This window comes from Simochromis diagramma, unplaced genomic scaffold, assembly GCF_900408965.1.
Source record: "Simochromis diagramma unplaced genomic scaffold, fSimDia1.1 OVJJ01000216.1, whole genome shotgun sequence".
NCBI classification, from domain to species: Eukaryota; Metazoa; Chordata; class Actinopteri; order Cichliformes; family Cichlidae; genus Simochromis; species Simochromis diagramma.
Window position 1 is genome coordinate 17,246,289 of NW_024386883.1, and position 25,480 is coordinate 17,271,768.

Consider the following 25,480-nt stretch of genomic DNA (forward strand, 5'->3'; position numbering starts at 1 on the left):
AAAAGGAGACGTGATAAAATAAAAATAATAATAACTCTGCAAATTAATCTTTGTAGCATTATTTCTCTTGCCTTTACTCAAAATAACAGATATTTCTTTGATTCTAGCATTTAAATGCTGGTTAAACATTTTAATAATATAACTCTTTAATAAGATGCATTATCTTGAACCACGCTGTTGCACTCTTTCCTGTAATACTGGGTTGCCACAGCTGATAATCTGGTTATCCCGCCCTATCCCTAGCATCCTCCTCTGTCACACCAACCTTCTGCGTGTCCTCCTTCACTACATCCAACATTCAGCATCCTACATCCAGTGTTTCCTCTGTTCCACCTCTGCAAATGTCCAAACCAGCTCAGCCTTGCCTCTCTATCTTTTGTCACCAAACTGCTCTACCTGGGCTGTCCCTCTGATGTATCCACCTTCCCCCTTCAGGTTACTTCCAATGAAAATTCTAACATCTTCACCGCTGCAACCTCCAGCTCGACTTCCTGTCTTCTTCAAAGTGTAAAAACCATTTCCAAACCATCCATCATAGCAATTCTCACTACCATGTTGTAAACCTTTCTTTTCACTGTTGCTGCTGTCTGTCACAAATCATCACTCTCCACACACTCTCTTCTTCACTTCCTCTCCTCTTGTCTCCTTTCTGTTTAACAATACTATTTATTTCATAATGTTTGCCCTTATTTTATTTTTGTTTTTGCTGGCTTACTGAATTAAGACAGTAGCCAATCATCTCCACTTTGGTCTGGTCACACAAGTCTTGTGGTTTGCTCACATGTAACTTTGGAAACCTAAGTTGTGCTGCCATGTTGTTGTTGTTGTTTTTGTTGTTGTAGTTTGAGAGAAAGAAGAGGATTTCTCCTTGAAACCTTCCCAAACAAACCATACTTGTTTAGTATTTTTCTAATTCCCCTCTCATGAACATTTAGCATGCTAACCGAAACCTGTAGAGTCTGAGATGTAGCTTTTGGGCTTTTTTTTTTTTTTTTTGGTGTAATATATCCTGTAAGTTATATTTACTGTGCAACTTCAAGATATTTATTTGAATAAATGTTGTTGTTATTATTATTATTATTATTATTATTATTATTAATTATTATAATAATAATAATAATGACAATAATAATAATTATTATTATTGTTATTGTTGTTGTTGTTGTATGTTTAAATTCCCTTTATGGGGAGAGGTGGGCAGGCAACACTTTTCTGAGATTATTATTATTATTCAGATTTTTATTGCATATTTAATCTCCAAAATATAAGAGGTTATTTTAATAAAACATAACAAAGCAAAAAAAGTTTTTTGAAGTAGAAATTGTTTTTATTTGTAGTTACTGTTACAGGTACTGCGTTACACCCAATGACTGTGACAGTGTCCTCACAAGTACGGAAAGGCACACGTGTGAAGGCCAATTCTCGCGATGAGATGAGAATGCGCGAGAACAAGAAAAGGGAACCGTCAAGGAAGCGGCTGTTATTTATCGAACCCAATAATGGCTGCTACCCAACAAGTCTGTTGTTCTCTTCGCGCGCTGGTCGACATTGGAGGGTCATCCATATTTCAATCGTCACTTTGAAGCCGTCATTACCTCCGGTAAGAAAAGGCAAACAAAGCAATGCTAACTTTGCTGATAAAACCGTTTTAAAATACCGTCAGTCGTCAGCTGTTTTGTGTCTTTTTGTCCAGCTCAGACTGGTTCCGCTATCTCGTTCCGCCAGACTCCACTCAGAAAATAAATAACTGAACTATGCGGCAGGTTTTGGTTTGTTTTGTAAACGTGAAAAACTCAGTGCTAGGCTTTTTGTGAATATGTAACAACCACTCTCAAATTCGGGAAGGTTTAAAACATGCCAAACTGCACCAGTTTTAGTGAAGCTGTGCTAAATTGTTATAGACCTATCTATTCTCTTTGACCTGCACATTATCGGCGTGCAGGAATCTCATGGCATGCTATTGGCTCATTAGCTTCTGAATTTAAAATCATGATAATATGTTATCCCAAAAGCAATTGTACAGGCATGGGGCGGTTACCTTTATAATATTAGACTATAAAATACGAATTTCCTCAGTGGAGTTCTGCGTGTGCAGGGCAGTGGCCTTTATTACGGCTAACCCTGTGACGATTTCTCCATATATCTGCTTTAAGCTTCTTTTAATTCACCCTGTGATTGAACTTCTCAGACAGATAAATTTCTGCATGATAGTTTGAGAAATTGTCCCGGAAGAGGTCGCAGTTTGTTTATTTCCAAGATCACCAGTCACCTCTGCATCCTCCCAGCCGTCGAGTTTACAGTGTTGGAGGGTATGGCGTGCATGTTTTTTGTTCCATGTGGTAGGAAATATGTGTTTAAGGAAACCTTCAGCGTGTGCCTGATTGAAATCTAAGCTTTTATTTTGAAGTGGTCATTACCGGTGTTGCATGCACCTTGCTGCTGCTGCAGCAGGGATTATGTAATGCAGCCTGTCTGCAATCATCCTCTGGAATAATCCTGCAGGCAAGCGGTGGCTATGTCAGTGTTACAGAACAGGATAATGGTCTGTGCTCATTCATTTCACTGTCTTTCTCGGTAGCACTAGATGTTTCTCTTTCACTTTGAGATGATAGTTGGTTTTGCGCTCTTTCATGCCTTAAAATACATTTTTTACAACATTACAGTTTCATAAAGTATTGTTGTCGTATTCGACGAAGGATGTTCAACCTCTCTTAATTTAGTGTAACAAGGGTTTGCCTTCAAACTGAAATTTCTCACAGCTGACCTTTTGAACTCTGGTGTCTCTGTAGTTGCTCTGCTGGCCTTGCTGCTCTCCCACAATGCATTGCCAGAGACGTTTCTGTGTGTCTCACCAACCATCATAACAAAACCCACCAAGCCACCTAATTTACACCAGTGCAGCAAAACGGGAAGGTAGGAGCCTGTCAACCACCGTTCTACTCTTTGTTTGGGAGTTGCTGTTTTAATCACAGGCAGGTAAATATTTATGGAAAAAAACACATGTTGAATCTCCTTTCTTCTTTTTTAGGTCCTATTCTGGTCTAACTTGTTCCTCATCTTTACTCCAACCATGTCTGGTTCTGGAGATTTACCAGGTGAGTAATTCCTATGACAGGAGTATTCAAATTTCAGTCAGGACTAGTTTTCCATTGTTAGAATTGGGCCATTCTGTTTCATGTATGCAGAAAGAATAGCACGCTTGCAGCTATGTCAAAGCATCTGAATAAGGCTTTTATTTCGTTGTATTGTTGCCTGTTTGGGAAGAGTGTAAGCCTTGTTTTAATACTTCTAGCTACACGTATATTTCCTCTAGATGTGTAACATGCAGGTAATCATGAAGTTGCTGTTTTGAAAAGAGGACAACTGCAGTTGTTGGCTACATGAATCATTTTTTTTCCTGCTTGAAAGGTGGTTGAACCAGCTTTGTCCAAGCAACATGAATGAAGCCATTTGTCAGTTAGACAAAGTTAAAAGTTAGACTTACCCTTAACCGTAAACCTTAATGTAAGGCTTAGTTCTTATGGTGCCAGTATGACATACTGGATTTCCCCATGTTTGTGTTGTTCCTGCAACTGGATGATTAATATTGTTCCAGGATCAGCACTACATATCATACCAGCCACATAGCTGAGATGTCATAACCTTAAAAACGTTAAAACTAGTGTCGCAAGTGGTAATTGTGGGTGTGTAATGCAATATTTTGTATCCACAGATGACACAACCCTTTTATTTTATTTTTTTTTTAACATGTTACAGATGATTATCTTCGAGGCTTTTTGCCAAAAAGAAAACTTGAAAAGGCTTTCTAACACATGGTTGATGTTTGTGGGGTGGGGGGCGTTCTTCTGAAGTTTTGCCTTCAGAAGTCAGGTGAGCTGATATAAAGAGAAGCAGTGTAAGGAGCAGGCTGCGGTGGATGAATGGACCCTTTTTAACATGGGAGACTGGCATTTGGGTCTGGGTCAAAACAAAAAGTCAGTGCTGGCTTAATATTTTTAGACTTTAAATTTAAAAGCATAATTTAAAATATATAATTTTCAGTTGTTGCTTAAGTGCAAAAGTGTCAGGTGGATTTAATTCAACAAGGTCAGGTTTAAGAGAGGACATGGATTTGAGTTTATACCTTTTTTTTGCAAACATTAACTATGTTTAAGAATGTGTTTGTTTGTTTGTTTGTTTGTTCGTTTTTTTTTAAGGTGTGAAAATTGCTGCGGGTTGTCCATTTGTGAATCATAGAACTGTGAGATGCTCCCGCTTTGCAAAAATTATTGCATTTTGTGCTAGTTTTACTGTTTTTAAGGTTGAGTATTAACACAACAAGAAGACTGGTTAGTTCTACCAGCACAGAGATCTCAGGTGGTGATTTAAAAAAAGAAAATCCACATTGAATTTTGTTAACTGTGAGTACAACCCCGTGAATACCAAGCTCTACATGATTTCAAGATACAGCAGATTAATGCTTTGGACCTTAATGACCGTGTAAACCTCGGCTTTCTACACCTGCTATGAACACACACAAAAAAATCTGCAGCTTTCTGACGTCATTGCTCCTGAAAGTTACATTTTAACAACCCGTTTGTAACTTTCTCCTCTTTATACCGTTTTTGAGCTTTGTTCCATTATTTTATTTTTTGCATATGTTCAAGTTTTCCTTCCAATGCAAATTGTTGGCATGTGACTGTTGCCAGTCATGGTTTCTTAGTTGTGGTTAAGAGCTCAGGAGTTGTTTTTGTTTTTCTACAGTCTAGTTTAAAGCATGATATTTTTTATAAATGAGTCATGCAGAATAAATGAAACTTGGGGAGAAATGTGGCATATTTTAAGCTTCGATTTGTAGCAGCAAACCATACTTCACAGATGCTTAATAGAATAAAATGAAGTTGAATATCTAATCAGCACACTTGTCTTTGCAGCATATTGCTGAGAAAAATTGCATAATTTTGGCATCTCTCATCCTTACAGGGAGAGAATTAAAAAATGATCAAATAATTTGCCTTTGTTTCACTTCCATGTTTTCCACTTCATTGTCCATATGAAGGCACTCACAGTGGCTTCACGCCCACCCTACAGTTTGGGAGTCAATTGGGTCAGGGTGTATCCACAGGTGTCTTTTCTCACACAGCAGGATTTTCTGCCTTAGCAATATTTATAGTATTTTAAATAATCCATGTGTTTTAGGCATGGTGGAGAGGGCAGAAGGCAGGGTACATGATAGATAATTAGCTGTGGCGTTTCCACAACCGCACAGTCTAACACGAGATGTTCTTAGCAGGTAAAAGGTCAGCTTATGTCTGAACTGACCATGTAGGGGACATGCATTGTCATGAACCTGTAGGTAAGCTTCAGGGCTACAGTCTGACACAATATGAACATCGAACCACAATCTCAAGCAGTGAATGTGGGAAATCCTGGTAATTCTAAAACACATCTCAGAATGATTTTGGAGATTGTACTAGACGAGGGAGAGCTGGTGTTTAGTCCCCATTGGGATTATTTTTTTGTGTTTGCAGCCATCGAGGGATCTGGGATGGGTGGGATGAAGCTTCCTGTCGGAATGACCCGGCGTGCCATCAGCTATGACGATAATCTGGAGGCCCCCATGTCCACACCGCCTCATGACATCAGTATCAACAACCTGTGGAAACGACCAATCATACCCGAAAGGAAGTTCACACACCTGGCTGAGGTGACACACGCTGCTTTACTATTAAACTGCCCGTATTTTCAGTGCGTGGGTGCTGATGATGTTTTCTCACCAGGAGGATGAGAGTGGTGCGAGTCAGTCTGCAGCGCAGGACACTGGAGCCTCTAGACCACAAGCTGTGGTGAAAACCAAGGCTTCTTCCATCATCATGAATTCTCTCATCAACAGTATGTTACTCCTGTTAATGATGATATTCTGTATTAAGGGTGCATTTATCTGAGTGAAGAAATGATTTTACATCGTGGACTGGACGAAGTGGTACAGACAAATGAAATTTAATTAAATACTTTAGGATTAATTTGGAAGAAGAAGAAAATGTGCAAACTTACAGAAAAAGTTCTGGTACAAAGTAGCTTGTTTACTCATTGTTTGAATTTATAATAATTGTGCATGAAAATGCATTCACATTGGAATCAAACTGTTTTTCTCTGTTTCAGAGCAAACTCAGGATAGCGTATATAAGTTTGAGCAGACGGCAGGGCTCTCTGACACCGGCTACACACCCCACAAAGGCCTCACTGCTGAGGAGACGAGACATCACCATCGCGTGCCCGAAACAATCCAGGTCAGACACACGTGTAACCCGTGTGCACCCAAAATGCAGCTGATTATTTCTCATGGTTGCTAAATCAGCCTTGAATTGAATTTTTACTTTATGCCACCAACCTGGTTGATGGCTAACGAGATTGCTCGCATAACTGTTTCCACCAATTAAATGTGCAATGTGGAACTGAATCCATAAATTCCCACTGAGAAAAGACCAGTGCCAGTCATCAGCAAATATGCATTAAACCAAAAAAAAAATCATTTATGGCCGTATCCAATGGTCCATTCGTGATCATCAGAAGTAAGCTGCTGCACCTGTTGTTACTGGTTTTAGGCTGTATCATTTAATTCTTGTTTAGCTCACCAGTTCTACTGTTTTAGTGGGAGTTTATTATCAAAGGGCTCCAGCTGTTTTTAGAATGATATTACAATAGACTGCACATAGATGATACCCAGCAGGGAACCGAAAACTAACAAAGGAAGCCAATGCGTGCGCGCACATGTGCAGGAGACCATAATATTTGTAAGAAACTTCTATTTAATTTTTTTTATATAATGCCACATTAAAACAACAGTCACCTCAAGGTGCTTTATATTGTTACAATAACAGAGAGGAAAACCTCAACAATCAGACAACCCCCTATGAGCAAGCAGTTGGCAACAGTGGGAAGGAAAAACTCCCTTTTAACAGGAAAAAAACTCCTGCAGAACCAAGCTCGGAGAGTGGCAGCAATCTGCCACGACCAGTTGGGAATGATGGGAGGAAGACGGGACAAAAGTGACACTGTAGGAGCGAGGTGGAAATTAATAATCACTAATCATTAAATGCAGAGAGGTGTATAAACAGTGAGTGAAAGAGGCGAGTGAAGTGCATCATGGGAAACCTCTTTCAGCCTAGACCTGTTGCAGCGTCACTAAGACAGGATTCAGGGTCACTGGATCCAGCCCCAACTATATGCTTTAACAAAAGCCTTATCTTAAAAGTAGAGAAGGTGTTTGTTTCCCAAATTAAACTGGGAGCCGTTTCCACAGAATAGAAGGCCTAATAGCTGAAGGCTCTGCCTCCCATTCTACTTTTAAACACTGTAGAGAAGTGACCTGACGTTGCCTTTGGAGGAACTGCTGTTTCAAACACTTCCTCTTTCTCTTCAATTTTCCGTGCTTTAGGTGCTTCAGGGTGTTCTGCCTTAGTTGCTTGTTATTACAAATCCTTAAAAAGCCTAACCAGGGTCATAGTCTGCAAATTAGCTGTGGCTAGAAGTCCTACATATACTGTGTCGGTTGCATTTTTGTTTAAATGCAGTGTTATTTATGTGTTGTCCCTGGTATAAAAATAAATACAATACAAATAAAAGCATTTGCCCTGCAAGCAGCATGTTTGTTTCAAAGTGAGTAAAGTAACTGTTACATTTTCACAGAAGTCCAAGGTTTACAGTGTGTTTTGTTGTTTCTATTGTAGAAACTCCAGATCCAGAGCATGGAGGCCAAGGAAGAGCGCCAGAGCTCCTCCGCCCACTCCACTCCATCCAACACACCACACAGCTCCCCTAAATCACAGCGCAGGTACAACCACACACTTACACTCAGTGTCCTCAGGTTATCAGCCTGCCCGTCTAAACCCAACAATGTGATAAATGCTAAAAACCTAACCGTGTTTACACTTTGTGTGTTTGTGAAGAGGCTGGTTCGGCAGTTCGAGTTCAGAACTCAGTATTGCCTCCTCCTCCAACAGCAGTTTGGACATGGCTGGAGTAGACGTCGGGGGAGGAGGAGGAGGTGTAGTGGAACGATGGGGTGTCTTCGGACCGCGACCACCTGTCCATAAGTCGACCTCTGACCTGGGATCAGACTCCACAGCTGCAGGTAACAGCACAACCTCGGTGTGAAGCCTGTGGAAATGACTTGAGTGTTTGCTTGTCTTGTGTAAACAAAACTGGAAAAAGGTTCTCCTCAGAATTCCCATGAGACGTGTTCAATACAATAAACAAAATAAAGAGTACAAACATGAAGCGCTGCGGTAAGAAACTAAAATAACCCCTCACTATGGAAGAACAAAGGCCCATATGACCAGTTCAGTCCAGGAGTGGGGTTAATGGGTGATTGAATGAACTTCAGACTGACAGTAAACACTGAACAACATTCAGGGCTGACAACCCTGAGAGACTGATTAATCATTGGCTTTTAGCAATGGCGAGCTGAGATTTCTTCATCGCATTGATATAAAACTACAGCTCACCGATGACTTTTGAGAAACTGCGTTTAGGTCTTTACATGTGGGATGTTCAGTTTGAATCAGAGACTTTTAAAATCTTCTTCCCAGGATGACTTTCGGTAGGTAACCCGAGAAAAGTAATGTTTGCAGGGACCTGAGTGAATGAGATTTTTTACAGCTAAAAGAATTTTTTTCTTTCAAAAGACGTTTCTTTCAGAATTTCACAACTTTTATAGAGTTTGTTTAAAAAAAAAACAAAAAAAAAAACAGACAGCTGCTTTATATTTATAGTGTGGTGGGAGAATCAGATTCTTTATTATTATTATTATTACTATTGTTATTGATTTTTTGTTTTTTTGGGGGGGGGGGGTAAGAGATTAAATTAGGCTGAGGGGGTTTTCTTGAAGATGGAGAAGTAGTTTTGGGTGTGTTTGTTTTATTTTGGGGGGTTTTGGTGGTGTGGGTTGTGTGTCTGTGTTATAATGGGAATTATTTATTTTTATTAATTGGCTCTGACAATGAATTCAAAGAGATAATAATTTAAAAAGAAACCGTTATTTGTGGACACATGTTGTAAAATGTTTAAAATGTATTGATTTTTATTTTTTTATTTTTTAAAATATTGTCACTTTATATCAACCACCTTCTGAGCCTCTTGCAAGTTGTATTATCATCTTTTTTTCCCAGCAGGCTTTGCTCTGCAGGCGTACCGTGGCGCTCAGAAGCCGACCCCGATGGAGGTGATGAAGACGCAGGCTCGACTGGCCGACAGCGCTTCCATTCAGAAGGTGTCTCCACCCACAATGGAGATTCCCACGGTGGAGGGTCGGCGGCATGGAACCCGAACACACAAGCTCAAACCGAGAGATATGAACATCCTGACGCCCTCCGGCTTCTGAGAACGCAAGCTGCCTGACGCACAGACACCACAGGTCCCATGAAATGATGACGTCCTCGTGCTTAGTTCAGTGTATTCCAGTTCTCCTTGTTTTCTTTTTTTTAAGTCCAAATCTTTTCAAATGTTACCGTGTTTAGGTTATTAACGAGGTCCGGTTACTCTTCCAAATATAAATCCAACAGATTTTGCACTGCCTAAACACTCCTGTATAAATTTCTGTCGTTAAGCCATAATTTAACCCACCAAGTACCTACCTTGGATCTGCAAGTGCAACGCTATTTGCCACACAGGAGTTTGATGGAGAACGTTGTAAACAAACCTCCACTTAGTCTAATTTAGGTGGCAGGGTGGCTGAGCTGTAAGCTAAGCACCCAAACTGACGGTCAAACATCACAATTTACAGACAGACCTCCTAATCACGTTTGACCTTTAATTACTGTAATAATCCGGTTTTTGGTCAGTTAATCCAAGCTTGTGGTTTTGCCTCAAAATAAAAGTGGACCAGTAAATCTGACTAACTGACTGATTATCATCTGACCTGCCAGAGAAGAACTCTTGCAATCATGTTTCAATTTAGATCTTTTTTTTCCCCCCACGTTATCCAAAGGCTTAAATGTCTCTGACCTGAAATTATGCTGGTAATGACTTTTCCCATTCCTCCATAGATTTGGGGGTGAGCAGCTTTATGTAAATATTTTTGAAATATGAACTGTGGAACTTAAACTATTTCATGGGACCTTTTAACAGCAGCTCTAACCACTTAAGATAACCACTGTGCTGTCCACCATCTTTCCCATTTAAAAACAAACATGGTATATACATTTGAAAAACAAAAAAGAAAACCGTGATGCATATTCAGTGTTTCTTGGATGTAAAATCAAACGCATTGACCAACCAGGTCAGCATGAATCACCCCACAATGAAGTGAAGAGCTTATGTTGGTGAAGTTGAAACTGAAGATGGTTGCGATCCAAGTTTATAAGTATCATATACTAACGCACTTTATCCTCATCATAACTTCTAACTCAACCCCAGACCCTCTGCTGTCACGCAGCCCTCCAGGGTAACGATGCTAAAGCTTCCTCTGATATGTTCTGCCTGTCACTAAAATATTTTTCTTCCATTTTTGGGATGAATAAATAATAAATTTCTCGGGTGCAGTTCAGTATCAGCCAAAATAAACAGACAACGATTCTCTAATTATATTGTAACAAGTTTTGTCTCAGGAAAATTGTCAGGCTCCTCCTCAAACGTTCCAGTTATTTCTTTTGCAGGAAATGGTTTTTGTTTTGTTTTGTGGGATATTTAATGTATAGATTGAAGTTTGCTTGTTTTTTTTTCCACTTCCTCTTTTGCAAAAGATTTTATTCCCTTTTTGGGTATGAGAAAAAACTATCTTAGTAAATTTAGGAAGAAAAGCTAAACGATGGGAAGAATTCCTGTTTGTAGTTAGTGCTTATTAGCTGATGTATGCCCAGTGAGCATCCTGCAGAAACCATCACAGATGCTCTTTCTGCTTTTGGCAGTTTCTTTTTTTTTGGGGGGGGGGGTGTCCCCAGTTGCAACAGTGTGCAAACAAATGTTCTTCATTTCTAAAAGGCCTTAATATAAGAGGAAGTAAATGTAATGCAAGGTTTTATTTTACTTCTCTTAGTGGTCCTACAATGCTAGCTTACTGGTAATTATCGATGTTATATGCAAAGTCTCTGCAGGATGAATCATGCTACGCTTCTTAGAAAATACTGGGCGCTGTAGTTCCACCGCTAAATGAAAAGGTAGATCCTGGTTGGAGTTACTGATGATGCACTCTTGTTATGAAGTGGAAACGGTCCCTTTGCTGGGAATAGATTCGGCGTGTTTTGTAACACAGCAGTGGACGATTTCATGAAGTGGAAAGTTCCAAGTCCATGTCATCTGCCACCTGTAACTCTGCTGTGGTGTTTAGTCACATGTTGTTTCCTTTTGGTCCTGTGTGAACAACCCTGGACACAAAAGCAAACGCCACACTGTTGTTAGATGTGTAGCTATTAAATGATTGACTGTTTTTTTTTGTTTTGTTTTTGTTTTTTTTGCTGTTATTTTTATGTTCACAAGTGCTTTGTGTTTAAAGTGTGACCCTTTAAATCTTCCTCCAGACCGAAGCATCAGAACCGAACCTCCTCTGTATGTACGTGTGACTCTGTAGTAGTGACTGAAGTAATGTTTGTTTTGTTTTTTGTTTTGTTTTTTACCAATTAATGGTTCAAAGAAGTTTTTCCTGGATTTCCTGAATAAATGTTACACTCTCATCAGCCACACAGGAGTCAAGTGTTCATTGTGTGTGTTTAAAATCTGTTTCGTCAAACATTTTAAACGGACCCTCCTGCCAGAACAGTTACATTTATCTGTTCATTTTATATATAAAATAAAAACAGTTATATTCGCACAGTGACATCACTTAATAGTTGTTTATCTCCCACATCCTGCTTTATCGTGCTTTTAAGCTCTAAATGTTACCATAATTTCTAAAATGAACATTTTGCAGACTTTAAACTCCTGATTGAGACGATACACTCAACAGCAGTGTTTATTGCAATTATAGATCCATTTACAGTTATAGTGGTCTCCTGTTTTATAACTATGAATTTAATTTGGCTTCATTTTTATAGATCCAGAAACAACTATGGTCTTTTATATACAGCTGTTGTTGGGGTTTTTTTGTTAGCTGGTGGATGTTAGGATGCCAACTTGTAACCCATCTAAGGTTTGGGTTTAGGTTCAGTTAACATCCACTCTGTTTCAGTTGACATCTTTAAAGTTCTGAAGAAGTGCTACATCTTCCTTTTATAGAAAGTCTGTGGCTGACTGACGAGCAACAAAGAAAAGAAAAATCAAATTTTTTATTTTAACAAGTTTTCTTTTTTTTATTGTTATTTGGAAATGCATCATCATGCAGTCTTCAAGTTATTTGGCACACTACACTGTAGAAAGAGAAACATTTCCCCTCTGCTTCTGTTGCAGTGCATCTCGAGCCTCAGAGATTTCCTGCAGCGTGTGTCAGTCTAGTTCCCTAAAAAACAGAAGTCATGTTTAACCACATCCAGTCCGTACATGACGTAAAACAGTCTGTCAGCCAGTGTTGGTCCACCTGACTCTGGGTTACTTTACAAAGTAACCCTGACTGCTCTGATGATTTGACCTGTGAAACAAATGTTATTTCAAACCAGTCTTTCCATTTAGGACAACAAAGTTGATACCGGCTCACTTTGATGAAAGACATTTTGGTGAAAGGTTTTTTAATTTTGTAGGATGAAAAATATGAAAGTGCATGTGAGCTTGTTCAAAAAGATCTATGTGGTTTATGGATGCATGCCAACAACAACCTAGAGATGATCACTGAAAAAGCACTTTAGCTTCTCTTTATGGTTACTGTTTACTCAGCAGGAAACGCTGGGAAAGTCAAATCAATATCAAAATTCTAGATTATGCGTCCCACATTGTTCCACACAAACAGTCTTTGTCCTACATTTGTTTGTTGGGATCTGGTCACCTGAGTTCTGTCTTTCTGAATATCCTGACATATTCCTCATATGTCAGGTCATAATCCACATCAGGAAGCTCGTGTTAGAATATCTCTGAGGTGTATCTGTGACTCTGCAGCAGCCTGAAAATCCAAGAAGAAAGTCGAGTAACTGGGCAGCGATAGATCGAGCAGTCCACCTAAGCATAGTTTTAGAGAAGACCAGCATTAGTGTTCCCTCTACTACATGGACACAAAAATAAAAAAGCTGGAATTCTCTGACATGTGGTCATAACACATCGTAATCCAAGCATCTCAGATGTGTGGGTCATCTGTGACGTTTTCAACTTGGAGAAGGTCGACGTCCATGCTGAGAGCGTCTTTCTCCCCCTCCTCCTTTCACACTGTTTAGTGCCCTCCATTGCAGGCTTATCCAGATCTGTCAACATACACATCTTCAGATACTCCCTCCTACTCTCCCTTTTTTCTCTTCTTCACTTCTCCTGATATCTCCATACATCTGGAAAAACAGCTCCATGTCTCTCTGCAGTTTGGTGTTTCGGCGGTCGGCGTCTGCTTTGGCTCGCTCCATCTTGCGAATCTTGATTTCAGCAACACTTTGGCTGCGCTTCTGCTGCTCCAGGCTGGCCCGCAGGACTGCAACCTGCCTCTCAAGGACGTCATTGCAGCGCTCCAACCTGCAGAGACACCATAAAACGTGGTGAAGGCTTTAAGCAAACACTGGTGGCACGCCACACTGCCAAACATCAGTTTTAATTATTATATAGGATCATTTATGCTGATTCTGTTACAAGGGAGTTTTTCCTTGCCACTGTCGACGAGTGCTTTCTCATAGGTGGTTGTCTGATTGTTGTGATTTCCATTATTGTTGGCTCTTCATCTTAAAGTGCTTTCAGGCAACATGATTTGGCACTATATAGATAAACTGAATTGAATACACTGAAGGTGTCTCACCTCTGTATCCTGGTCTGGTACTCAGACTTCTGCTGGGCCATCCTTTGCCGCAGCTCATCCAGGAGTGAGTGGGTGTCCCTGGGTTGTAGATGATCTTCAGCCCCCTGGAGATCAGGAGAACCTGAGGGAAGGAAGACATCTGAGCTGCCTGTACTAAGAGGGCTGCCACTGCGTACTGAACCTGAGGCTGGAGAGTTTGGGTGGTGGGTGTGGTCGTCATGGTCGTTATCACTGTTTTCATCATCATCCTCGTTGCTATCTTCATGATCGTCTTTGTCACCGTTTTCCTTCTCTGCTTCCTGATTTGAAGGCAACCCTCCATTTCTGACTGGACTAACTACACGGACATCATCACTGCTTTCATCCAATGGTAAAACCTCGCAGGAAGACCATGAAGAGGAATCCCTCGTGTGCTCCACTTCTTCAAGCTCTGCCTCATCTTCACCAGTTCCAATGTGGCCTCCGGAAGAGTTCATTTTCAAATGTCCATCAGTGACATCCATCATCGGTGGGTGTAGAGACACTTTGCTCAGATTGTCATAGACGGAAGGGGTGCTCTCCTCCTGACCCTCACTGCTGCCCCCACTGGCTGTTTCTGGCACTGCACCCTCTTCCTCAGCACCAGCAGAGCTCCAGAAAGCAGAGCTGGCCTCTCCTGGGCCTGGCCAAACTTTGGTCCAGCCCATGAGCTCTGGTCTGGGCTTAGAATTTTCTGGCACCTGGAAGCTGGTTTCAGAGGCTTGAACATTTCCACTGGGTGCTATTTGGTGAGCGTTATATTGGTGACAGTCGACGTTATGTCTGTCAGAGTGGTGCTGAGTGGGCTGACTGGAGGAGGGTGTGGGGTAGAAACAGTTCCCCGGGTGGGAGGAGGTGTAGCGATGTCCGAGATGCCTTTTCGGACCGGAAGACAAGTCTGATTTGGCAGCAGCTGAGAAGGCACAGCTAGACAACAACAACAAAAAGTTAGAATTTGAAGTTGAGGCACATTCTTGCAGCTGAAATCATTTTTCTTGCAAACTTTAAAAGTTTTAATGACATCAAGTGACAATGAAAGAATGCAAGTAAAGATGTGAAGGAAGAACAGGTTGTTGGGATAGACACAAAGACTGGGGATGATTATCTGGGATCCATCTCTTGCACAGGAAGCACATGAGCAAGGCTTAGATAGAAGACAAAGTCTGGAGGAAAACAGAAGAAGACAGGTACCTATGGCAAGCAGGTGAGGTGTGGGTGAAGCCACATACTCTCATTCCCAAGACATCACAAGTTGATGCTTGGTTAGAAACCCGGTCTCGTCATATTTTAATTATATTTAATTTTATTTATTTAGCACCAAATCACAACAACAGCCACCTCAAGATGCTTTATATTGTAAGCTAGAGACCCTACAATAATAATCAAGGTATACCCAAATATCATCATTTTCTGAGGCACTGATTTTAATAAGGAACAACAAAACTACAGAATTCCACAAAAAAGAACCAGAAGCCAAATTGTTGAGCCCTCTTTACACCTATTTATTGCACTTTAAGTTGCTCCTACTTTGGTTTGGCTAGGTTTAGGCATTCAAACTACATGGTTGGGTTTAAGTGTCTCCTACAGCAGAATTACCCAGCGCGTCACAATCTGAGGCCAGTGGGTACTGACAAAGTTGACATGTTGACAGTGAGAATGAGTTGGCCATGATCTCTATTATTTACAGCTGTGCAACAACCTGTCTCTTGTTCGTTTGTTGTTGTCTCATTCCAGACCTTTTAGATTTGGATCTGGAGACTCATGTCCTCTCTTAGCTGCTATTTGTTGTCTGACAATCACAGCCCTGCCTTTCTCTGTCTTACCTCTTTGGGTCTGTGTGAGCTCCGCCCTTCTCTCCATCCTCCTGTATCTTCTGTATCTGAAATGTGTCCTCATATTTTTCTTTGCTAAGTGAATTGTGTCTTGCTCCTTTCTCCCTCTGAGCTTTGTGTAAATGCTGTCCTTGAGTAATGCCTTGTGTGTGTATGAGTGTGTGTGTGTCTTTCCTCTTCCCTGGCCTTTGTTTTTGTGGTGTAGCTTCTCCCTAGATCTCTTCTGTCATTAAAATTTGTGTCTATCGACATATTACTAATCCTTACATTAGGACCTATTTGTGAGTACTGACTTGGTACCCAGAGCACCCAGAGACAGTGTAAGTTTTGAGTTGTGAGGTTTCCACATTGCGATTGTTAGCTGATGGTGAAGTTGTTAGAGCAGGTCAGTTTTACCTGGAGCTCTCTGCGTCTGCAGCAGGCTGTCCCGTCTCCCTGAAACGCTCCGCTATGAGAGGCAAAGACAGCTGGCGAGGGCAGGGCAACGGGTGGAGATGAGGCTGCTTCAGAGCACTTGGAGATCCATGTGAACTTCTAGTTGGGCGGGCATAGATGGGTGGAGAAATTTTTGCAAACAGAGACTCGTGTTCTGTGATCAGCTCTAACATTAACACCTGGACCAGCGCTGCACCTAGAGCACAGACAGATATTCTCATTAGACCTCGCTGCTTGTGTTCACAACCTTAGAAAATTCACTGCAGTCAGACCAATCAGATGACCACTATTATATCGGGCTAGTCGGGTGTGTATGCTGCTCACTGTGTTCTAATATTAACTTAAGGAAGAAAGAAGCACTGGCTGCACATGGAGCATAATAGCATCACAGCTAAGCAAACAGGGACATGGAGTCATGCAGCTGACTAATTTGTGAATTACACTTCTAAACGATGACATCATCATTTAAACCTTGGCATACCGTACATATTAAGATTAATGTTAAAATTCTTTATTTGTGATTGTAGAAAGATTCAACAACATTTATTTTGGTGACTATCAACCAACGGCAACTGATAAAAGTAGCTTAAAAACTCACATACACACAAAAATACTAGTAATTAAAAGAGCTATCAAAAGTATCGATCAAAATAGCTATGTATCAATGAGAGGAATACATAAAAATACACACAATACAATATATATATAGATATTTATAAAGATATTTATTAAAGCTACTCCACAGTGTATATTCTGGCTTTTTGGTGTTTTGAAAGTGACTTGTCAGCAGTGTTGGTCAAGTTACTTGAAAAAAGTAATCAGTAACTAATTACTGATTACTTCCCCAAAAAAGTAATCCCATTACTTTACTGATTACTTATTTTCAAAAGTAATTAATTACTTAGTTACTTTTTAAAAACACGATTTACAACCTGAAGAGGTGATAAAGCGATAGATCTTTCAGCCCAATTCTACTTTTTCTACATAATCCATCATACAAAATGTAATCAAATGGAAAAGTCTCTTTTTAAAACTTGTTTTATCAGTTTTAATCTTTTAACTTTATGCATCAAGCAAAAATTTAATTATATGAAACATTCTCTGACTGGAAGAAATTTGTTTAATATGGTACTGGCCTTTTGATTGTCCCTAAAGTCAGGACACATACTCACAGAGAGGCAGCTTTTCAGTGGTATGGTCCTCGTCTGTGGAACAGCCTGCCGGAGGAGCTCAGGGCCGCAGAGAACGTACATGTTTTTAAGAACAGGCTCAAGACCCACCTTTTTAATTTAGCTTTTACTTAGCGTTTATTTATTTTATGCTTATTTATTCTATCCTGTTATTCTATTATTAATTTAGGCTTTACCTAATATTTATTGATTTTATTCTTATTCATTTTTTAATCTTCTTACTCTATTTATATTTATATTGTATCCCGTTCTTATTTATTTTATCATTTTACCCTGTATATAGCCTATTGTGTCATATCTCCGGTGTTTACTCGGAGGGGGCTCTCTGCACCGGGGCTGTGATTGACCGTGGCTGCTGGGTCTCTGGGGGTCCTCTCAGCCTGGCTGGGGGGCTCCTTTGCCTCCCTCCTGCTGTGTGCCCAGCCTGGAGGCTGCGGTCTGTGACCGGCTCCCGGTGCAGACGGCTCCCTGTTATAGTGTTTCCTCACTTGGCTCATGTGAACCCAGCCCAATTTTTACTCTTTAAGTGTGCGCACGTGTGTGTGTGTGTGTGTGTGGGGGGGGGGGGGGGGGGGGGGGGGGGATGTGTGTGTATTCACATCATTTATGTTAATGAGAGTGTGGGGAGTGAGTTGGAGGGTGGGGTGGGCTGCTTTTAACTATGTAAAGCACTTTCTGCTACATTTTTTGTATGAAAAGTGCTTTATAAATAAAGACTGAACTGATGTAAACCTATTTTCTGCACATTCCAGCACATAAAATATATATTTTTTTGTGTTTACACTCACTCTTTCAAATAGATGCAAGTAAAACACAGCAGAAAATAAATAAAGTCAAAGACTCAGCGGTCCTGTTGCTCTATTTTCACCTGTAAAGCAGGAGTAGGGTAGGCGGAGGTTTACCCTGGTGCAGGTGTGCCGCAGCGGTCAGTGGAAGAATCCGCGAGTTTCTCTGTGAATTTCCCATTAAGTCATAGCGCACTCGGTGCTTGCTTGGAAGTTTAGGGGTTTTTTCGCTGTAAAAAGAAGTTTTCTTCCCACGCACGATGGACGCTAATGTTTTTGTCACTTTTTATGGAATCAAACTTAAAGTAAGGTCAGTACTTCCACGCTTTAAACGCTGCACTCGATATATGATCCATTGTTGATCTGCACACAGCTGTTGTCATGAACGTCGCACTTGCTTACGTCACTGTCATGAGACATTCTCGCAAAAAAATCACGGTTTTAGTAACGCAGTAACGCAGCGTTCCTACGGGAAAGTAGCGGTAATCTAATTACCGTTTTTGCAATAGTAATCCCTTACTTTACTCATTACTTGAAAAAAGTAACGCGTTACTGCCCATCTCTGCTTGTCAGTCACAAAGAAGACACACCCTAAAGCTTACCCTGCTTTATCATCCATTTAACTCTAAATATGGGACCATAACTTTTAAAAATGAGCTTCACGCTGTACTAAAGAATATCTGAAATAAGTGACTAGTGAGAAACTCATCTTCAGGTCAATCACCGAGGTCATACCCATGAGAGGAGTAGTAGAGTCACCCCCTTGTGGCCAATAAAAATCATGACGGTTTATGGCATTTCTGCATTTACTCTCTTTTCAGACTTGGAGGCTGTGTCTGCCTTTAAAATAAAATCTACAGATGGCACAAGTGTTCATGTCCTGTTTACCTCCCACGATGCTTTGTGGGTCTTCAGCTTTGGCTCGGAGGATGTTTGGTCCAAACACGGTGGCCAAATTCTGGACACTCATCTTGTTGGTGCAGGAGTAACTGTGGACCTCAGTCAGAAACCTGCACAAACACACACATTTCCAGTACCCATGACAAGACTAATCGAAAAAACACTCATTCGGTTTGACTATTATTCTTACTTTACTATTATTATTATTAAGGGGTGGTCTTACTGGCAGATAAAGTTGAGCAGGTTGAAGTTTGCAACTGGTAACTCATGAAGAAGAATTCTTAACTCCCTCAAACCCTAAAAGAAAAAGGAGAGCAATGCATCAAGGTGACATGTTAAACCACTGAAGGCTAAAATAAGAGTGCAGATGCTTTTAATCAAACAAACTGCTTGATGGTGCAGTGTGCAGTTACCAGTGTGCGGTCACTTGACAGCTTTTGGCCACAGAGCAGGAAGTCCTGGTAGTGGCTGTAAGGAACCAGCGGTTCAGGCAGCTGTCTGAGGTAGAGCTTTAACAGTGATGCCACCGTGTGGACGTCTGTGTTACTGCAGATAAAACGTTTTATCTTAAGAGAGCAGATCAGAAGAAAAGCAAAGGGAACATTCAGAGAGGAACTTTACCTATCGAAGGATGGCCTCTCTCCTGAATCGAAAGCCTCCTGCAGCTCTTTGACTAAACTGGCCCGTCCAGGCTGGCGAAACAAGCCCACTTCATGCAGACCTCGCTCTCGAATGAAGGTCACGCATTGCTCCACCACCAGAGGAACCAAACGCACCCCATAACGCCGCTCATACAGCACCGTTTCCTCCAGGCGCTGACCAAAGACCCCTGCAAGAGGGAAAGATTTACTGAGTGCTCTCTCTGAAGAGTCTTCAAACCATAAACAATAATAAGACTTTACAGTGTTAGGTAAGACTTGTAGGTGACCTTGCACATCACATAGCTCTAGTCGCATAGAGTCAATTTGACAACATGAGCAAGAGGAGGCAGGGATGGATGCATGCATGAACTGTATCTGGGATGCTTACAGCGCCAAAGTGTTGTGTTTGTATAACAACACATCTCAATCCTTAATCTCAGATACCCTTCATATTATATCGAGCAAAACCAAATGAAAGCAGGATATTTTTAAGCTGTGTACCAGTGAAGAATGAGAAATAAAGCTAATGAATACATGTACCCTGTGAAAGGGATCCAGACACCCTTGTTAAGGCTCTTCAGCCACTCGTCACCCTGACCGGCGCTGTTGGATAAAAAGAAATAGGAGCCTGGGCTGGCCAACACATCTCTGTTACCTACAAACACACAAATGGGGAGATGTTAAGGAGCTTACTCAGGTCAAGTCTGGACTTGTTATAATAAATCCAGATATTATTACCTATCCTCATAGTACTTTTATAAAACATCAGATCATAATATAAAAAAACAACTTTATTGCACTTCTCTTATGCTGTTTGATGATTATCACTTGTAAAAGCAGAATAATCAAACTGTTTTATCTCTCTTTCTTCTCTTCCCTTTAAGCTTTCTTATGATTGGCTGCCCATCATGAACACACACTGGAGCAGCAGGAGGGCGGAGCTTCTGTGGTAGAGTGTGGGGTTGCAGCAGTCTGTCTTACTGGATTACGATTATTCTTTGTGGCACAGATTCAATAAGGTGCTGGAAACATTCCTCTGAGGTTTTGGTCCATGTTGATGTGATAAAATTCATGCAGCTGATGCCATGATGAGCCCAAAAGTGCTCTACTGGATTGAGATTTGGTGACTGTGGAGGACATTTGAGTACAGTGAGTTTTGTGACACGGTGTGTTATCCTGCTAGAAGCATCAGCCATTAGAAGTTGGGTACACTGTGGTCATAAAGGAATGGGCTTAAAAGCAGCAACAATACTCAGCTAGGCTGTGGCAGTTAAGTGATGCTCAGTTGGTCCTAAGGGACCCAAAGTGTGCAAAGAAAATATCTTCCACACAACCACCATCCTGAACACAAGGCAGGATGGATCCATGCTTTCATGTGACTTACATCACAGTCTGATGCTACAATTCCAAAGGTCACAGCAGAAATCAAAGCTGCTGAATTTAGTCAGTCCCTGCAAACTGTAGCTCCAGGTATCTGTTCTTAGCTGAGCTTAACTTCAAAGTTTGGTTGTAATGAATTGTTATTTGACTTACTGTCGTCTTCTCATCACCTTGAAACAGTCATTTCCCTCTGATTTCTGCATCAACAAGGCATTTTCACCCAAAGAACTGCTCACTGGATAGTTTGTCTTTTTTTAGGCAGTTCCCTTTAAACCCTACAGACAGGCTTGTGCAGAAAAATCCCAGAAGATCAGCAGTTTCTGAAATACTCAGACCAGCCTGTCTGGCATTGACATCCATGCCAAGTTCCAAGTTGCTTCCACATTTTGAACTTCAGCAGGCTATCTCAACCACGTCTACAGACAAAAGCAGACTAGATCTTCTTTTAGTAATTTAATTTATAGTTATAATGATGAACACAATTTTGTTTTGAGGAAATTCTATATTTTCTATTGTGGCATTGTTGTATTTTTAGAATAGTAATCCTGTGTAAGCTGGACTTCAGCAAAGCAGCACTGTTGTATCTATATATATACCGCAGTGTCACATCCATTCAAATATGCATTAACCTTCTGATATAACCAGCATCAGGACACAGAGACATCTCCCCACTTTAATCACTGACTCTTGACGCTTTCCTCTCTCCTCTCATCCTTTCATCCTTTCATGCTCCACTGTCTGTACTCCTCAAAGTCACATGAAACACACAGACACATATGTCTGAAGCACACTAAAACACACACACACACACACACACAGTCACCTGAATCTGAAGACCCTGACTCAGCATTTAACAAGTGTCACTCAAGGGCAACACGCACTAACTCACACAGCTGGAGTTTGGGAGAGATTAGCGATGGTGTGTGTGTTGGTGTGTCTTACCTTTGTGGCCCGTACTGTCATGCTTCCAGGACTTGAAGCAGCTGAGTCCCATGCTGCAGCACTCCTGCGAAGCGCAAACTTCACACGGCAATGAGGAATTTTTTTTGAAGACTAGTAACTGAATGTGAGCATTTCGGAGAGTGCAGTTGCATAAAAATGAAAAAACAAACATACAAAACAAGATTCTTCTAATTTTGCTGTCGTTGCACTTACTCTTCCTCCTCCTATCAGCACCCAGTTTCATCTAGCAGGATTTCAGTCTGGTTTTGAACATCTTGGTAGCTCAAAAGGAGTTGGAAAAACCTTTATGGGGGGTATTTCTGGATGGACGTGGACCATGACATACACAATCTTGGAAATGTCCTTGGGTGAAGGTAAACTTTAGATTCTTGGTGGATAATACTGCTTAAAGAGAAGTTCTGGTAGAAATATTTTTAATATGAAATTCCAGATCCCAGCAGGAAGCTTTCTTGGGAAGTTTCAGAGAATTTTTTTCTTTCTTGTGTCTTCTTGTTTTCCTCTTCTATTACTACCCAGTTTTAGTTAGTAGAGTAGTTTTGAACTTCTTGGCACACCATAAAGAGCTCATACTTGTTCAAAAAAACCCTTCAGAAATAGACATTGTTGATGGACAAAGACCACAAAACACATGTTGTTGTATAGACTTTGGTCTTTTTTTAGTGAAAACTCTTGCAGAGATGCATTTGATGAAGAATTGACCTCAATTTCTTGATGAATACTGTATCAAATGTACATAAAAAAGTGATCCTGATAGTGACAGAAGCTTAATACTATATGTCATTTGAATTGTTTTTTACAAAGAGCTTCCTTCTTAAATGTAAAGATAATCACACATTTCTTGAAAAGAAGTCCAAGTGGATATCAAACCTTAAATACAGGATCCAAATGATTCAGCTCCTCTTGAAGATGATTTCTTGGTGGATATTGTAACGTCAAATGCCTTAAAAGGAAGTTTAAACCAAAGCACGAGATCCAGAGGGATATTAAACTCCTGGAAACCTCAACTTGGCCTTGATTGACAAAAATTTCGACAAAGAATCTTGTAAAGCTGCTGTTCCTATCTGTAAACAGACATGTGTCTGAAGGAGAGGTTTCTCGTAGATGAGGGGTGTGAGATTGTAACTTCAAATGGAATGATATTTCATGGTTACAGAGCCTCTTTCGATACAAGATTTCAGCTTTGGGATTTGCTGGATAAACACATTATGGGAGGTTCCTGGAGGGTGTCTGTTTTTCTTTAAAGTTGTCATGTTAAATTAGATTTCTAGTGGATACTACTGGACATTAAGCAAAGGGAAGTTCCAGTATACTGCACTCTTTCCCACCTCTGCAAGCAGACAGCTCATCTCTCATGCTCTTCTTAAAATAGTTTTCCCTTCTTCCTTTGAAAATCTTCACTGGGCTTGAGCACCTTGTGTTGATTTTAGGTTGTGGCTACCTAAACAAAAAACAATCACAATTTTTGGCAACATTTTTTTCAGCCATCTCTGCTCTGTGAACACAAATGAAAAGATGCATAGCAAGCACAACCTTTCAAATGTTCCAAGTTGCTTGTTAATGAAGCTTCTTCAAATAGCTGTTTTCTCCCTGCAGAACTTCTGTTACATGTCAGCCATTACCCCAGCAGATTTCTCTATATCCAGAGCCCAAGACGTCCAGTCTTCATTTTTCCTTTTCCTCAGACACCCATGAACTCATCACTACCTCCAGGAGTGAAACGTCTCACTTTACTTCCTGTATCTCACGATGACTATCAACGGATCAGCATGATTTCCACCCGTCTCTCCCTTTGCATTTCTTTTTAATTGTATATTTTCTTTCAGAAGTTAAAAAGTAAAACCATCTATCCCCCTCCCCATTTTCAGTCCCTCCTACCAGAGAATCAAACTACTCCATCTTCTATTTGGAAAGACACAATCTTAATACTTATTCCTGCATCCTTCCTCGTCTCCCTCTTCACGTCCTTTGCTTTATCTGCTCGTTATCTTGCAGTCTCGCTCCAGTTACAGTCTACACATCTTAATGTCCACGTCATTGCCAGCCCTTTCCTTCTTCTTCCTCCTCTCCATCCCTTTCTATCTGTATCTCTCGTTGTCCCTCCCTTTGTCCCCATCCAGCTTGTCCTTCTGTCTCATTCCCACTATCCCTCTCTCTCTCTCTCTGTCTCTTAATTTCCCAGCAGTCTGTATGCCCCCACTTGGCCCCCTCCCCATTTACCTCATCAATAACCATAGTCTCTGCGTGTGCGTGAAGGCTGTGCATTAGGAAAATTGGTTCACTGCGACGCAGTGCTGTTTTACCAAAGTAATCACAGCTGATGGTGAGAGAGAGAGAGACAGAGAAATGGAGAGAGAGAGATGATCTGGCTCAAATTCTGCTGCTGCTGAAGTATGGCCTGCTGCAGAGAGCGTGCACACACACACACACACACACACACACACACACACACACACACACACACTGGTACCATGATTCAAGCAGACATTAAAGTAAGAGAGGCTGTCCGGTCCAGTCAACTTTTGAACTCCATTAAAGTATGAGGAGCCTCTCTCGCAATACAGTCCAATTCAATAAGCTTCATTGGCCTGATGTAGGATATAATGTACAGTGTACTCCTGGAGCCTTTTTCAATACAAGGAATCAAATAAACAGTTGTCTGCCTACAGGTTAATACATCAAAAGAATGTGGACATGTGAACTTTACAGTCAAGCTTGACCCCACGAGAACAAAAACAAAAAAGGAGTGGTCGATTTTGAAGGGGGCTGAACAGCCACAGGTATAAAGGGGCCCTCTTGTGGTCATATGAATGACCGAATGTAAACCATCCAACATTTGGACAGATCTAATGTTACACAGAATCTGTATGAGAGTGTCTCAGCTGTAGGGCCAGGGGCTCCTGTTGAAATGATGCTGTAGTGATGTGTAGGTGGACCAGTTTATTTTATTTTATTATTTTATTCATAATTTTCAGGCAAACTTTGACCTGTTTTAACATTTGACAGCACTAAAAATACCTTAAGTGTCATTCTTTTATCCTGAAATTTGATGATTTTTCCTAAAAGTATCCAAAATGTGAATAAAATCTTTACTTTCCCCTGGGGCTGTTCCAGGCCTAATTTAAGATGGATTTTAGATCCACTAATGTGCTGCCATTTCAGTGAGTGTGGGAAACAGACGTGTAAGTCCCACACATGCAAGGTTTCCTAACACCGCATTAAATGTACAGACTAGTTTGCAAAAAGCAAACTAATATTGATAATTCTAGATTGTACTTACGAGGACTGTCTTTATAATACAGCAGTGAAGACAGTGTCTAATGATTGTGGTGGTTATATAATAAAACAGAACAGTTCCAGAAAGTTCTTCCCTTTTCGCTTTTAATAAACTACTTTAAAGTCATTATGGCAGTTAGTTTTTCATGTTTTAGGTAAAATAATGTGTGAAAATACACATTTATCACTGAAAATAAGAGTTGTAAATCCTAAAAAACACGCTCTCGAT

The 25,480-nt window shown here is 40.7% G+C and overlaps 2 protein-coding genes across 3 annotated transcripts; one reads left to right on the plus strand and one right to left on the minus strand.

Moving 5' to 3' along the window:
* The first annotated feature begins 1,460 nt into the window (after nucleotides 1-1,460).
* Nucleotides 1,461-11,655, plus strand: LOC120733985 (putative monooxygenase p33MONOX). 2 transcript variants are annotated; one of them, XM_040032524.1, is made up of 9 exons: nucleotides 1,461-1,600; nucleotides 2,790-2,913; nucleotides 3,029-3,095; nucleotides 5,511-5,686; nucleotides 5,760-5,871; nucleotides 6,142-6,269; nucleotides 7,710-7,813; nucleotides 7,929-8,113; nucleotides 9,153-11,655. In XM_040032524.1, the coding sequence occupies exons 3-9, from the start codon at nucleotides 3,071-3,073 to the stop codon at nucleotides 9,359-9,361; spliced, it is 939 nt and encodes a 312-aa protein (XP_039888458.1). In that variant the 5' UTR covers nucleotides 1,461-1,600; nucleotides 2,790-2,913; nucleotides 3,029-3,070; the 3' UTR covers nucleotides 9,362-11,655. The 2 variants fall into 2 exon arrangements, with proteins under 2 accessions (XP_039888458.1, XP_039888456.1); XM_040032522.1 differs by having other exon boundaries at nucleotides 1,462-1,600; nucleotides 9,150-11,655.
* A 624-nt stretch (nucleotides 11,656-12,279) lies between these two features.
* On the minus strand, nucleotides 12,280-20,383 carry si:ch211-247j9.1 (rho GTPase-activating protein 24). Its single transcript, XM_040032674.1, has 9 exons — nucleotides 20,374-20,383; nucleotides 20,198-20,290; nucleotides 19,616-19,823; nucleotides 19,408-19,540; nucleotides 19,218-19,291; nucleotides 18,983-19,104; nucleotides 16,081-16,315; nucleotides 13,835-14,779; nucleotides 12,280-13,557 (listed from the first exon to the last, which is right to left on the minus strand). The coding sequence occupies exons 1-9, from the start codon at nucleotides 20,381-20,383 to the stop codon at nucleotides 13,317-13,319; spliced, it is 2,061 nt and encodes a 686-aa protein (XP_039888608.1). The 3' UTR covers nucleotides 12,280-13,316.
* Between the last annotated feature and the right edge of the window lie 5,097 nt (nucleotides 20,384-25,480).

Coding starts and splice junctions, on each gene's coding strand:
- si:ch211-247j9.1 (XM_040032674.1), bottom strand. Junction 19,541..19,615: donor GAGAGGCCATCCTTCGATAG/GTAAAGTTCCTC, acceptor TTTTATCTGCAG/TAACACAGACGTCCACACGG. Junction 19,292..19,407: donor TGTCAAGTGACCGCACACTG/GTAACTGCACAC, acceptor TTTTTCTTTTAG/GGTTTGAGGGAGTTAAGAAT.
- LOC120733985 (XM_040032522.1), top strand. CDS start 3,071: ATGTCTGGTTCTGGAGATTTACCAG. Junction 5,872..6,141: donor CATGAATTCTCTCATCAACA/GTATGTTACTCC, acceptor TCTCTGTTTCAG/AGCAAACTCAGGATAGCGTA. Junction 6,270..7,709: donor GCGTGCCCGAAACAATCCAG/GTCAGACACACG, acceptor TTTCTATTGTAG/AAACTCCAGATCCAGAGCAT.